We start from the raw sequence: 16,484 nt of genomic DNA on the forward strand, positions 1-16,484 counted from the left end.
TTATCTACAGAGGATATATGAAGAGCTTAATTTAGACAGATTCTCGCATTAGCCTATGGCAAGAACAATGAGCTAAAAATTCTCTAAAAATAGCTAAATGTGTGATAGTATAAGATACATAGCATCCTATTAGCTTTGGCTAGTGGGTTAACCCTTAAGCTCAATTGGCAAAACACTGGACTGTCATGACAAAGAACAAGAATTAAATCTATTTGTAGGCACAAACATGTCTCTGTTACAAATGTACCAACAAGTGCAGAAAACAAGATGTGTTTGTGAAACACTGATGCCCTCGTATGGCAACTTACAGAGAAGGTTAAACTTTCTCAAATGCAAATCAAATATCTTGGTACCCAAAGTAAGGTCTTGTCTTGAAGAATATACCTGTGAAATATGAAAGCCCTAACAGCAACCATTAAAAAGATATGGAAAAGGTTAAGTTTTTCAAATGTGAGTCAAACATCAAGGTCCTGGTCAAAATTAATGGTGCCCAAGGAAAGACCTTCTCACAGGAAATGTGAAATATGAAAGCCCTAGCACCAACCATTCAAAAATTATGTGGGTGAATTAAAAAAAAATGACCAAACACATATTTATCAACCCACACTAAAAACACAGGCAATGAAAATAGATTTCTATGTCTCAGCATATGTCTTTAGATAGTGTCTAAATACCTGCAAAATATCTCGTTGATATCTCAATTAACAAAAAAGTTATACCCAAAAATGATGCTAAAATTGTCAGCAGTGCAACACCTTTTTGTGACATTTTGAAATTTCAATATTTTTTGGAGATCTGTGAAATAAAAAACAATGCTTCATGTTGAAAATAAAGACTTTCCTGATAATATTCAAAGTATTGAGCTTTAAATGTGGACTGTCATAACTTTTGTTTAATCAAGTTGTGGCCATGGCTGATGTTTAAAAAAATGTTATACCATGTCAGGAGTGCAACAGAAAAAATGTAATGTTGCAAAAAAACATCAATTGTAAAATTCTGACAGAAAATTAAGACAAAATAGAATTTTGGACGTGTAAAATAATGACTGATATACATTTTAAAACTTAAAAATGTTATATAAATCACAAGCAGCATTAATGAGAGTCAAGTATATGTGCATACCCAAAAATGTCAGGAGTGCAACATTTGATGTTTTGCTCCCAAGCATGAAAAAACTATTATCATTATATGATTTTCTGATTTTTATTTTGGAAAATAAAGACACAAAGAACATTTTTACCAAATAGATTTATCAATTACTGGATCTGTCTGTGCTTCAGATCCATATTTCTATGGTCAGGAGTGCAACACATTTTTTTAAAGATTCAAGTTGTGTGTCGAAAAGACTTCTATTCATGCTTAGAAGTATTCATTAATTAATAATGATCTTTTTGTATAATTTAATGCTAAATTATTGATAGTTTTATTAATAAAAATCCTTCCTTTTTCAATTTTATCAATTCAGATGTGTTTTTATCTTTTTTGTGATTTTTTTAATGAACGTTAAAAATAAACACACTAAAACATTGTCATTAAATTCAAGTAATTCCTCCTCAACTTCACTGAAACAACAGAACAAGTTCTTATGTAATTTTCACTTCACAATTCTACTTTAAAGGCCCCAATGCTTTTGGTCAGGAGTGCAACAAATATGTTAGAATTATAAATCATCCAATAAGAATAAAAATAAAGAAAAAGTGATGAGTAGAATTTTTCTGGTGGGTTATTGTGTTTGTTCTCTAAAGGAAAATATGCTTTAAAATATATTTTATCTTTTAAATATACATTTAAGCTAGTTTTTTGGCATAAAATAGGGTATAATTCCAGATAAAATGCGAATTTTAAATACTTTCATCTGTTTTAATTATGAAGTTATTGGACTATAAACATTGCACAATTTCATTACCACTTGATGTTGCCAACACTTTATGAATTTTTGTGTTCTATGGTTTTAATTTTAAATTTTACTGCAGTCAGGAGTGCAACAAACTGCTTTATAATTACCAATGCTTTTTTACTATCTTTACTAAAACAAATAAGTTGAAAAAAAATGTTTGATACTATTTGATGTTCAAATCACTATGTCTATCAACAAATTACAGAAATTTTACAGTCAATTCAGGGAATAGTTTTCATCATTTCACATATATTTTAAATAAAATTTATATATATTACACTTTGCAAATAATCATGTTTTAAGGTCTTCAAAATATGAAAAACCTGCTGTAAACGATGAAAAATATCAACACGACAAATTAATTTACAAAGTAAGAATGGGATATTGTGTGTTATAATTTTTAAAACAATGTTAAATAAAATACATATCAGATGTCAGGAGTGCAACACAATAATGTAACATAGGGTCACTTCAAAATCTAGTATTTTTTGTAAGAGAACTCGTATATAACAATTCTTTTTTGGCTTAGATTTAATTAAAGAATTGACTTGAACGGACAAAAAAGTGAATTTTGTGGAATTTTATTGCTTCATATTTTTTTCATATTAAAACTTTTCGAACCAGAATTGAAAAAATAATGTAAAATAACAATCAAAAAGCCAATTTTTTGTCACATGTACAAGAGAAGATACTCATTCAAAGTCTAGATTTAATCATTTATACCCCTTTTACCATTTTGAAGCATAAAGAACTATAATTTCTTGTGATTATGTATTTTAGAAAGTCTTTTAAGGTATAATGATATTTTCTTTTTTCAAAAGAAATTTTACTAATAAAAATTCTGAAACTTTTTAATCCAATTGTCTATTCTATTGCCACTTCAGGATTTTAAACTAGAATGCATGTGCAATATGATGATACAAGTGAAAAATATGTTATTATGTAGTTGAATTTTGCCAAAAAAATTCAGTTTGGTGGTCATTTTTTTTTAATTCACCCATGTCCAAGTTTAAAGCTTTTCAAAGGTAGGTCAAACTCCAAGGTGAAAGTTATTGGTATCCAAAGGAAGGTCTTGTCACAACATATGTGAAGTATGAAAGTCCTAGCACCAACTGTTCAAAAGTTATGGCCAATGTTAATGTTTTCCAAAAGTAGGTCAAACTCCAAGGTTAAGGTCAAAGGGTCAAAGTTCCTGGTATCCAAAGGAAGATCTTGTCACAAGGATTACATACGTGAAGTATGAAAGCCCTAGCACCAACTGTTCAAAAGTTATGGCAAAGCTTAAATGTTGGGTAAAATTTTTCAAAACTGGATCAAACTCCAAGGTCAAGGCCAAAAGATCAAATATGATGGAACCCAAAGAAAGGTCTTGTCACAAGGAATACACATGTAGAATATGAGAGCCATAGCTCCAACCAATCAAAAGTTATGGGCAAGTTAAAGTTGTTGATAAAGTTAAAGGTTAAAGTTTTGCAGACAAAAAGACAGACAGCTAGATAGACAGACAGGGCAAAGACTATATGCCCCTGAATCTTCGATTAAGGGGCCAAAAAAATCATGCTATCCAATTCAAAATCTACATTACTGTGGAATCATCATTGTTCGTGGGGGATCAATGTTCGTGGATTTCGTGGGTTACCCTTACTCATGACTTTACATCCCCACAAACATTTTTTTTGTCAACGTACTGATTAATTAAATCTACCAAATAAACGAGCTGCTCACGAAATTACATCCCCACAAACCAATAAAATTTTGCTTGCCCACGAACATTGATCCCCACGAATTTAAATGATTCCACAGTAATTGTTGAGACTTGAGATTTATTTATCTATTTGCCATACCGGTATTTATTTTCTTTGACATGGATAAAAGAGGACAAAAGTTTAATAAAGAATTGTGAATTTATTTCAAACAGATCTGCAAATAAATAAAATTTTCTCTTTAGATATATTAATAGAAAGTAAATATCTTGTACCCTTTGTACTTAAGTCAATTCAACAGTACATTTACATGTATTTAAAAATTAAATTATTATGTACATACATTTCTTATAAGTACAACACAAAGAGGCCCTCAAGTTAAATTGCTCACCTGAGTGTAATTGCCGTGAAAAAAGAGAAATAGATAAAGTTACTCCACACATAGCTACAGAGCTGCTCTCTGCTTGAGAAAATCTTTATCCAAATATTCTTAAGCAGAGATGGAGCTACAGTTCTGCAGCTACTCCACCCACAACCTATATTAGACATGTACATACATGTATATATTGTCTGGTTTGATGTTTGCTGAAATGTTTTCTTCATTTTTTATGAGATTATTGGGTCTGATGGCCCTAAGGAAAAATTTACTGCTTTGGCACCTAACTGTTTGTGCACTTTGAATCTGTACAAAGGTATGTATAGGTATAAAGACCAGTTGTAACATACAAATTATTCAATATACAAGGTATTTCTTGAATTTCCTTTTTTGTGAGTGCAAATACATGTAAAGTGAATTTGACACTAGGAGAAATCAAGTACAAATAACATCAAGCTAATTCAGAGAATCTGTGTTCCCTGCTAAAGGAAAAAAACACTGAATTACTTGATTTGGTCAGATTTACATTTGTAAGAAATTATGGACTCACATGGCACCCTACACTTTGCCCTGAAATCATCTGTTAAAAACAATTATAAATATTTGATATTATGTAGCATGTTATTATTTATAAGTTAGTTTATAAGCTTGTTCCAAGGAGAATAGATTTTCCAGCTAGCTCTATATTTGCTGATACTTAAATCTCCATACTGTTTGGATAAAATTTATACTTGAGAAAGATGTTAAACTTCTAAGGAAGTTGAGGTTACCTTATTTAGCAGATGGACACACCAGTCCACTACACAGATCAACAACAGGGAAACTTTGATCAAAAAAGTTATTAATCTTCTGTTAATTAAGTTACCATCCATGTAAGAGGCAATAATTAATAGAAAATTCAGGAAGCACTACGTTTGTGTAGAGGAAGGAATGTACAGATACACAGATTTACACTTATTTCATAATTTAAAAAAAAAAGTATCTTTCATGTTTATTAAGCCCTTAATTGTATTGTGTAGATCTTCTGTATTATAAAGGTTAAGTGGAAATTGTAGTATTGCTGATATCATATATAAATTATATTTTCCATTTCAAAGCAATATATTTAACTACAATGTAGTAGTAAATAATACAAATCATGATTTATACACCATATTTATAAACAGGTACATTATAAGCTTCCAGTATCAATACACATTTAAAAGACATTATTAATTTCAGACTAGAGAGGGAACAATTTAAACCTTAACAAAGTGCCTCAGATTCCTGAATTATTGAACACATTTTTTATATATTCTGCTATACTTGTAGAAGTAACTAATGGTACATGTGTGATTGTAGACAGATTAAGCATTGCAGGCGTAGTCACCACAGATGTAAAAGGGAAACCAGAAGTCTGGTTCGAGTTCTGATGGTCGTCTGGGGATGAGTGTTCTTTCACAATACCATATATAGATAACCCCACATCGTATATCACAGCGAAGCCAAAGTACAACGGAATCAAGTACAATAAATATCCAAAGAGGGATGGAATCGGTAAAGGGATCTGCTGTTTCCTAAAAAATTACAGATAGTAATATTAAATGGATAATTAAGAAATCTAGTTCAGCTTAAACCATGGGAAATAAATTATGAAAATTATTATGAAAATTTTGCATTTTGTTAAATTAATTATTCTATACATACAGATTTTCTTTTCTCCTGGCATTAAGGCACATTAAAAATATAAATAAGGCCACTTCTATATTGATAGTAAAGGAGGAGAATTTTTCCAATATTTCAACAAATCCCTGAAAAAAAAAAACAACAATGGTACATAGATGAATTTTAAAATTGGAATGAAAGTAATCTTTCATTTTCAGTAAGTTTTGTGTTACATTTAAATTTTTGCTTTCTAGAATAAACAGATTTTTTCCTTTCAGCAGCATGTTTTTAGACTATAAGTATAATATAATTATTAAAAAATGTTTGGTTGCCTTTACCTGAGGGTCTAACATTGAGATACCAAAAACAATGGAAAATACTACAAAGGAGATAACAGAGCTGCAAAAGCTGAAAATAAAACAAATATAATTAACTGGACACTCATAGAAAATTAAAATTACATATAAATTCTATTGCAGAAATTTTCATTTCCTGTAAAATTTCAAAGAGGGAACCCATGTAATTATTAGTTACATAGTTTTTTAGTGACAGGGTACGGGATGATACCTGGTTAGTAAATTTCATACCTGGCGAGGCAAAGCCAAGCCAGGTATGGAATTTACTAACCAGGTATCATCCCGTACCCTGTCACTACAAAACTATGTAACGAATTTACCCCACCGATAAAATATTTATGCATTGTCTGTGGTTTGTAAAATTGTTTTTCTCTTTCTATATATGTTTCATCACTCATACAATGCCTATTATGATGTCACGTTGTGTGACGTAATGTTGTTTTGCGAGTGTTTCGTGCTGTAATAACGTACTGACAGTTTTGAAGACTTTCAGTAAAGGGAAAAAAAGGTTCCATCTTCGTTACTTACATTAGTTAACTGTAACATTGTCAACAGACACTCGGCAAATCGCGTGAACTCGAGTTGTTCGAACGTTACAAAAGAACGATAACTCCGTATCGACAATGTATTGATTTTCAAGCGACTAAGTATAAGTAATACACCCCCTTCACGTGACAGACTTCAACCAATCGTAAGCCAGGATTTCATCGAAAAATCAACAGAGGTGGAGTAATACGTGATACCAGGCACTAGATATGCATTTCTGTTACCACTGATGATGGTACCTGTTCTCCAGACCAATGACATACTCAAAACTAAGCAGTTTTTTTACAAGTATCATCAGTTGCTATAATTTGGTTTGGTTGATTAAAGAATTAAAGAATTATTTTTTCAGCTAAGGAGTATAAATCCATTTTTAAGTTTAAAGCTTAATTAAGGGGAGACAAAAATTAAAATCCAAATTATGGCAAAGAAAATCACGTTTCTTTGGTTTGCATTAATTTTCTTTTGATTTTCAATATTTTTTCAGATTTATCATAGGGAGTGTCTTGTTTTACGTGTAAACCCTCTTAATAGTAAAGCAAAAATTCTTTTTCTCGTAAAAGACTAATTTCCTATATAGACTATAGGTCCATAACTAAGGTGTTCCAAGGAGCATGTGAGTTGCATGCAGGATTTTTATGTGAAACTAAGAACGCTCTCAGACAGATTGTTGCACAGACAATGGACTAAGTGATCTTTATGATGTTCTGAAGGTGTCCCACAAAAGCTGTATCAGACACAGGCAGTAAAACAGTTACTCACCATTTGGCATTGATACACCTAACCTTCTTCTGTGTTCTATATTCTGTCAGTTTATCTTTTTTCCAGGCAGATTCAAGCCACCCTAATACTGAACAAATATACTATCTATTACACTCAGAGTTTTGGAGGTTGAATTTTTAATTATATTGAATTTTTATACTCCTAACATAGTCACTTCTTGATAAAGTAAAGTAATTTTCAGTCTAAGGTTTCAGGGTAAGGAGAACCAGAGAGTCTCAGAGTCCCCACGACACTGAAAGGAAGTTGTGCTTTTTCCTATGTCTGTGAGTCTGCAATTAATTATCATGTCAAAAAGTTGCTTACAGGTTTCACAGAATTTCAAGGAAATTGTCTCCCTTCCAGGAAGGAAAAAAAAATACATGTTTGGTCATTTTTGCGTTAGAAACTTGAGGATGCAAAATATAAAGCATGGTCACATAAAGATAAGTTATAATGCAACATGACTGAAGAGAGATAACCCACATACATGTACATGTAGTAAAGTTTCAATGTAAGGAATTTTATCAAGTTAATTTGTGCCTAAAAAATGTGAATTAGCAGGGGAATTCAGTCTATAATATCAGTGTAATGATAAAGTTTGAGATTAATTTGTGCCTAAAAAATGTGAATTAGCAGGGGAATTCAGTCTATAATATCAGTGTAATGATAAAGTTTGAGATAATGAGGGTTTGACTGTATCCTGAAATAATTACTTGCGAGTGTAATTGAGGACAAATGAGTTTGAGATAATGAGGTTTGACTGTATCCCAAGATAATTACTTACGTGTATGATGGAGGACGGCTCCTACTGTGAGGAACGAGACCGTGATGCTGACCATAATGAAGAGCTCAACAAGAAAAGCAACCCAGGCAAAAGAGGGGTAACGCTCCTTAATAATCTATCAGAAAAAAAGATACTGTAAAGCAGTCAGAGTATGAATTATAACATTACAGATATTGTAGTCTCTGTAAGGAGTCATACCTCAGTCAATGGAATAGTGGAGATCTCCCCATCACTTGCTGACCTGAAATCAAAGATAGTGAAATTACTGTAAGGCACGAGTGAGGTCAAGGTCATTATCACTATATAATACAATGGATATGTGTAGATCTGTAATGATTCGGCAATATTTATTTGCATGTGTCCTAGAGCTGTGCATGTACACTTTGGGATAAATTATATACATTTCATTATTGTTACCTCTGTAAAGAGATGTTGCTGTGACAAGATGTTCCCTGAATATGGCTGGAATGTGAAGGACACGGGAAGGTGGACAACTGGGGAACAATGTCCAGCACTGCCCAACACCTATAACAGAAATATAGCACATAGGCACAACATGTTAATGCATTAACACAGAATAAACACCTGTTACAGAAGTTTTACATAGACCTGTACAAGAATTTACAAAGAACCATAGGCACTTGATGTTTTTCATTTCTTTTTGTAACAAAAATCTCCATAATGTAATAATAACAAGGTTCGTCACCATTCCCCTTTTGAATTTTTCACTACAGCTACTTTGCCTTGATTTTTAGTCTGTGTTCAGAATTAATGGACACAGCCATTTCCCTCAAAAGCTGTGGAAATATCATTGTTCGTGGGAGATCATGGATTTCGTGGGTCACCCTTATTACCCAAAAATTTACATCTCCATAACGTTTATTTTGTAAACATATTGATCATTGAATCTACCATATAAACGAGTAATCCATGAAGTCACATCCCCATGAAAAAGTGACAATTTGCTTGCCTATAAACTAGGGATGTCAATTTTATTCGGACAGCTTAGTCGAATAGTCGGAGGCTTTAGTCGAACGATAGTCGAATATTCGTTGAAATTTAAATTAATGTTTCATGTCATCTTATTATTTTTCTTTTATAGACTAGTTGTACAATATTTATACTATGCTATCAACATTATACAACGAATCTCTGAATCGTAAACATTTACGCTGTACAATAAATACATCTACATGCATCCACTGTATTTGATTTCAAATATAATATTTATTTCACATTTTATCTAAATGCAGAATATCAAACACTGGCATTTGTTCTTTTTTTTTCATAAGGCTGGTACATGTACCCGTTACTTGAAGTCATTTGTACGTGTTTTGTTAGTGATCTATAGCTATGACTGGTAAACAATTAAAGCGTGTCTCTTATAAAAACAGAGAGAGCTTGCGATAAATTTTAATTATGAGATTTTGTGCAAACAATCAATACAATCTTAAAATGACTGTATGATATTAATATCAGAAAGAAACACCATTTAATTACGCTCATAACTGTCCCCCAATTTACATGTATTTACAATTTTGTAACAGCTGTTTAATTATTCTTTATGAATAGTTGCATTACGTCAAATCTTATGGAATTGCAGGTTGAAACTTTATTATTTAAATCAAAACCAAACAATTCTTGAACGCCCTCTCCATTTACAACAATAAGAGGTAGACATTCCTTGATAATCATGTTTGTGTTAGCAACATTTTCCTTTCCGGCTCTGCTTTTTTGTCATTTTTGCGGAGAAGTTACTAAGAAAGTTTTACTTTTAAGACTATATGTTTGACGGATTTGGCATATGATACATAATATTTGATGTTCCACTGCAGAATACAAGTTCAGTTTCACAGAAACTTGATAACTTACTTTTCACTGTTTTTCCATCCTAACATCATATAAAGTATGCCAAAAACTGTAGTTTTTGGAGGCATGTTTGCCGAACATAAATCGACATATACATAATTTCCTTTGAACAGTTAAACCTTATCCCGAGTTTTACTTCCGAGAACATTGATCTGTAAATAAATGAAATGGGCAGATCCAAGTTCATTACCTTGAATTTAAAATTACTATTAGCTAACACATTTTTAACGAGTAACCGACTAAAGAAATTTTAGTCGATAGTCGGTATGATCGAACGATAGTCGAGTACTCGAATATTCGTTGACATCCCTACTATAAATATTGGCCCCCACGAATTAAAAAGATTCCACAGTACTTACTATAACCATGTCTCAACTTACATTCTATTTAATTGTAATCACTCCACATCCATTCATTTATTGAAATATCACTCCAAACTCAGTCTACTGCTTTTGAATCAGTATAGCTATATATAGGCTCTTGACGTTTTTAACATTTCTTTTTATAACTTAAAATTCTCTATAAGTATAATAATTATTATAGTATGGAATTTAAAAAAAATTTCAATAAAGAGAAATATTTAAAATGTCAAGTGCTTGTGAAAACAACATACTTGTACATACCATAATATATTAAGAATGGTACATGTGATGAGGCCTAGGTTGACTGAGAATCTGAAGTTTTGGATCTGGTTTTTCACTGGACTTATCTTGCTGTACATTAGAGGCATAGTGTTCACAACACCACCTACAAGTTGAAAATATAGTGTTCACAAAACCGCCTACAAATTAAAAATATAGTGTTCACAACACCACCTCCAAGTTAAAATTTGAGTTAAATATGTCATAAGATAGAAATAGTAACTAAACCATCTTGATAGAGACTAAAACTGCCAATTTCTTCCCAAATATGTTGCAAGAATCCGTTAGTTACAATGTTTTCAATCTCACAACTGCTAAGCTATGATGCCTCAACTGCTCAACAATGACATACAAGTTAAAATTTGAGTTGTTATTACATGGTATCTTGAGAAATAATTAATTACCTTGAATATTTATCGGGTTAAACCTTTTTAGAATATGAAAGAATTATGCAATGTTAGATAATCTTGAGTATTATTTTTCTTTTTTTTTTAAATTTTTCTGACTTGTTTGTACACTAACACACCTACACACAAACCCACATCACATACACACGCACATTAGCAATGCTATCTCCCCTTCAGAACTTGTTGTTCAAGGGAAAAAAATAATTTTCTAAGTACATGTACATATATAGACTTTTGTTGTCTACATGTACTTGAGAGAAGCTTTCACTTCTCCACTTACCAAGAGCTACAGTTCCCATTAAAAATGGTCCTCCAAAGGCTGAGAAATCATTGTGAATTTCTCTGTGTATCTCTGCACCAACATAAAATGTAACTCCTACCTAGGCAAAAATAAAGAGCAATATAAGAATGTTGATTGCATGAAATCCAAGACTGCCATCCTGTAAATCCTTTGAAGATAAAATAAAATGTTCAGCTTAAACTGATTTCTTGCCAAAACTTAAACCAAGGAATGATAATTTGAAGAATTTTTTAGAGAACAGAATTAAAATAAAGGTAAAGTAGAAAACTCAAAACATAAAATCCTGTAAGGTGGTAGATTAGTTTACTTACTGTTCCTAGGAGAAGTGATCCTTTGAAGAATGTTAGAATAGAGACCACAGGCTGTACTAGTTGTAGAGCGAAGATGATGAGAAAAGTGAGAACCCAGACAAACACAGGGATCACATAAATGTAACTGAAAACAAATGTAGAGAGGTACATGTACCGGTATTTAAATATTATACAAATAATTTATTGTGATAATCAAATAACAAGATGTAAATAGAGTACAAATTTTATGTGAGGCTATATAGCTTTAAAAAATATTTTTCTTGATCCTAGATTTTAAAATTTGATTAGGAAGGTAGAACATATTTTCCCCTTGGAAAATTAAATCTGTTGAAATGTAATTGCTTTCTATAATAATGACAACATATCAATCTATAACTTGTCTTTAAACTTTTATATATGTAGTATAGGTTTTACTGCAGATTAAAAAAAATCAGATTTCATACATTTAAAAAATATTGAGAAAGAAAAAAAATTCATTCGATTGAAACAAGTACAAACAAACAACTTTTTTCATTGTAGCCTGAAGTAAATATAGAATACATATATAATATCTACTTCTTTGGTACATTGTACATACTTACTTGAGCTTCTTAATTGTAAATACTTGCATGAGCCTCTGTATAATGTACATACTTACTTAAGTTTTTTGTATATTGTACGTACTTGACTCCTAAGACCTGAGCATAGGCTTCACTTCCTGCCAGGGAGTAGCTGATTAAGAGAGCAACACTAAAAAAGACAACAGGTAATTTAACACACTATCTTTTAATTTTGCTTCAATTTGTGGGAAAAATATGTCAATTGTCCAAGGCTCTGATGTTTACAATCATTGCAAAAATCGTTAATCTCCATATTAACAAACAAAGGAGTATTTTACTGTTGATATAAAACTCACAACTGTAGAACTAGAGTGATATCAAAGGCCTGCAGGAGTCCACATCCGAGGAACAGCTCTCCCAGCAGGTGTAAATTTGGGGGTCTGGCACTGTCTTGTTTGGGTAAGATCACATGACCAGCCAACACCGATCCTAAAATCAGGTATTTTTACTGTGTACAATATATATACTGTACGAAACTTCATCATAAATTTTGCTATTTAATTTTGTATCATGACAAGAAACCAGTGAATTTTTTAAAAAGACTCTGAAAGAATTGAATCAGTCTGTTAAAAAGAAACTTCATGCATTAAAGTTAACTATAAAAGTTAAGTACTAAATTTTGATACAACAACAACTGCCATCCTTCCAGTGTAACTAAATGTTCAATTGAAAATTTTTTCTCAAGCAATCTGGCATAGAAGCTCACAAAACCTGGCCACTTATAGACCACGGAGTCAGAATCATTACAACATTATTTGTTTTTGATTCCTTTTCTAACATTTCTAAATGGCACTACACTCAAAGACAAGCCCAAGTGACCATATCATCTTTATCAAATTAAAATGCATATAATTGAACTTTGGTATCTCAAAAATTCATATTTCGATTACGACAGAGTGTGAAGAATTAAGTCCCAACTACTTTTTCTTTATATATTTTAACTTCAAAATCTCAAATCCTCAGAAATCTTGAAGATACTGATTCAAATTAATATCCCATTGTGTTCAAAATAATGAGGTTGGACTGTATTTGATTTTAATTAATAGCTCTGTTGTTTCAACACATTGTTTCCTTTATTGTGAATAGGTTTCAAACCACATCTGATTCTGTAATATTCCAAAGACTCATATGTTCTAGTTTGTATAAGCTTTCTAGACCTAAATAAATTACCAAATTATCATCCTTGGTAAAGCGTACTTCACAGTTATAAACATGTATGTAATCAATACTGAATGAAGAACAAAATAAGCACACAGAAAATAATATGCACTAGTAGCTGTCAAATGCAGCTAGCACTACATATCAAAATGCAGGCAAACAAAGATGTATAAACTTGAGATTTACAACAAATTCCTTATACCTCTGCAATTTTCTCAAGTATCTACAAAAAATGAATATGATCAATACATAAGTGGGACAGGATGATAATACCTGGAACACACACAACCAACACCAGGTGAATATGTTACTATGGCAACAATCCTCACCACTGGTTTCATCCTCCTCTTCTAATTCATCACATGTCTCATCAGCCAAAAGATCATTCAGGGGAACTAACTCCTCCTTCATTAAAACCAAGAACCAATTACATGTATTTAAAGATTTGTAAACATTTATCAAACATTACCATAGAATAATTTTACCAAATACCAGGTATAATCAAATTATGCACAACCCGATTCATGATATTTCTAGCACAGCTAGTAAAACAAAGGCTTAACCCTGGTGGAGTAAAATTGATGGGACACAGCTCCTCCTACATGTTTGAATCTTAAATGGAATTAACTAGCTCTCATCTATTTTAAGCAATCACAGAATCTAAATTTCCCCCTAGTCTTTAAAATACAATTCCAAGGAGAACTCACCATCAAGGGGAACTAACTCTTATATGGTGAGATATATGCACTAAAACTAGCTAATACTGGTGTGTGTAATTTTTGTGTGTTTTTCCAGCAACAAATTTTATTCTAATATGATATCTACAAAAACATACATCAGATATCTTACCCATATCCTTCTCCTGACCGGCTGTACATTTAGTTTATATGTTACATTAACAGCTTTAAAGTACAAATATAAATCAATATTCTAAAATCTTAATTAATATTCAAATCAATAGATAAAATCTTTACCTTTTGAGTTTGAGTCTGGGATGCATGTGCCAGCTGGAGAAGCTCTGTGAAAAAATAGACAGTCAGCACCTGCAAAATCATTTCATAAATACAGTATACCTGTACAGCAATCCAATTTGGCAAATTTTATGCTTGTAAATTATGTGTATAATTTTACAAAGCAACTTTCTCTTCATTAAAAGGAATTAATTTATAAGAAAACATTTTTTATTTTGAAACAGGAAATGGAATGGACAAAAAGTAACAGATCAAACCAGGACCCCCTTGATCTTTAAGACATAAACTCTTCCAACAGAGCTTATCTAGAAGGCCAATGGCCTGACTAGGAAACAGGGGGTGGGTTTGGGGTTAAAAGGATGGATTTTTTACTCCCATCCCCAATAATTTTGCCTATACATTGGAGCCTCTTAATTTAATCTAGACACTTCATTAATCTGATAATTTGCTTGGGAACACAAACATCCTGATTAACAAGGTAATACTGTATACATGTACATGTACTATACACATGATACAATAGAAAACAAAGCTACTTTAGGATGGATTCTTCTCATATATCTTATAATGGCAGAATCTTGATTTTCTGAATACTCAACATTCAGATTGTGTACATTATTTTAACATCAAAAAACTTGGTGTCATCAGCCTCAATTTTCGGTCAAGGTCATTTGAAAGTAAGTCCTAAAAATAGTACTTTTACACAGGGAAGTTTTGAAATTTGTGCACATGAATAAATTTTGATGACTGAAAAAATATCTTTCACCCTAAAATTAAAGTTGTTAATTATTTTTGATCACTAGTTAATATGAAATGAGCTGGTGAAAAGAAAACATGAAAATCCTTCATATTCAATAAATACATTTAATCTGAATTCCCTCTATATATATATTTTTTCAAAATTCTCAGTTTTCATGAATTCACATGAAATTTCATTTCAAGTGTTTACAATTGACCATATAATGTCAAATATTAAGATTTTTTCTGATAAATATTCAAAGGTTCAAGATTAATTTACAAGGTAAAAAAGATATGGTAATCAGGCAAATTATAGAAAAAAAAATAGCCCAAATTTACTCTACACTTTCTGAAATCGTCAATTTACAGAGTGTTTTAAAAATCTATAAGAAAGATTTTTAATCACCAAAAATATATAGAAATTTGGTGTAATTGTGCAGGCCTTTCAAAATCTGCCGGTACCCGGTACTTTTACCTGGCTGAAATCATGATTGTACCCACCAAAATATTTGATGGGGAAAAATTCTTTAACATACATGTATTTGATTAAAATCACTTCCACAAGGTACCTCCTATTTTTGTAAAAATATCACCTGTTTCTGATCTTTTTGAAAGCCCTGATTGTGACATATATACATTCATTTCTACCAGTTATACATTTCATACATTTTTTCCATTGTGCCCTCCCCCCCCCCCCCCCCCCCCCCCCCCCCCCCCCGCTGACTTTGATTCCTCTGGGCCTGTATGTCTATGACATTAGGAAACTTCAGCTGGACTGCCCCACTCCATGCATTAAAAATATCTAACCTGCATAAAAGCACCAAAAAGGAAAGACACCAAGAAGGGATAGATACCGGATTCACTCAATGTAACTGGAAGACCTATTTCAAAAGGAAAACATTGTTATTATGCATTGTATAAACATTTTAGGCCTTTATCAATACACCACAGACCCTGATTATGAAGCATTAAATGTATTACGATACAAAGTCATCCAAATCGCATACCTAATATTCCAGTACCCAGTATTGTGGCTATTGTAACAAAATCTACAAAGTTCAAACATACCATTAAAGCTAAACAGTAAGTGAATGCAATCAGGTAATAGTGACTGTGTAAATAGGATGATGTATTAATATCAGATTATTTCATTTCTGCGATGAAATCACAATCATTATTGAATTATACGCTTACAACATTGTAGGTAAACGAATATTCTCCCTCCCTTCTTTGTGCCCTCACCCATACTGAATATATTTACACCTTTGAGGTGATGTTTACATTTTGTATCTCGTCCACGTCAGTTTGGTCGAAAGTGAAAGTAGCTAAGTAAGAATATTAATCCGCATTCTTGACTTTGCATTTTCAAACAAAGATAAAAAACATTTCAGCCCTACCAAATATTTCTCTGTATTTTTTTATTT

General features: G+C 31.8%; 1 protein-coding gene across 1 annotated transcript; it reads right to left on the reverse strand.

Annotated features, from left to right (window-relative positions):
• Positions 1-3,847: 3,847 nt before the first annotated feature.
• On the reverse strand, positions 3,848-16,367 carry LOC133193769 (uncharacterized). Its single transcript, XM_061329702.1, has 17 exons — positions 16,255-16,367; positions 16,068-16,109; positions 15,868-15,941; positions 14,326-14,394; positions 13,681-13,756; positions 12,490-12,622; positions 12,258-12,323; positions 11,595-11,718; positions 11,263-11,362; positions 10,558-10,681; positions 8,483-8,590; positions 8,264-8,306; positions 8,066-8,180; positions 7,282-7,369; positions 5,959-6,028; positions 5,663-5,766; positions 3,848-5,532 (listed from the first exon to the last, which is right to left on the reverse strand). The coding sequence occupies exons 1-17, from the start codon at positions 16,304-16,306 to the stop codon at positions 5,235-5,237; spliced, it is 1,686 nt and encodes a 561-aa protein (XP_061185686.1). The 5' UTR covers positions 16,307-16,367; the 3' UTR covers positions 3,848-5,234.
• Between the last annotated feature and the right edge of the window lie 117 nt (positions 16,368-16,484).

The sequence above is a fragment of the Saccostrea echinata genome, unplaced genomic scaffold (assembly GCF_033153115.1).
Source record: "Saccostrea echinata isolate AGI-Se365-2 ecotype Australia unplaced genomic scaffold, CSIRO_AGI_Sech_v1 ptg000001l, whole genome shotgun sequence".
NCBI lineage: Eukaryota > Metazoa > Mollusca > Bivalvia > Ostreida > Ostreidae > Saccostrea > Saccostrea echinata.

Excerpts from the sequence above, each read along its gene's own strand:
- LOC133193769 (XM_061329702.1), bottom strand. The coding sequence starts at position 16,306 with ATGGGTGAGGGCACAAAGAAGGGAGGGAGAATATTCGTTTACCTACAA. Across the intron at positions 10,682-11,262 it reads AATGGGAACTGTAGCTCTTG|GTGGTGTTGTGAACACTATG; the intron begins GTAAGTGGAGAA and ends TTCAACTTGTAG. Across the intron at positions 8,307-8,482 it reads AGCAACATCTCTTTACAGAG|GTCAGCAAGTGATGGGGAGA; the intron begins GTAACAATAATG and ends CTTTGATTTCAG.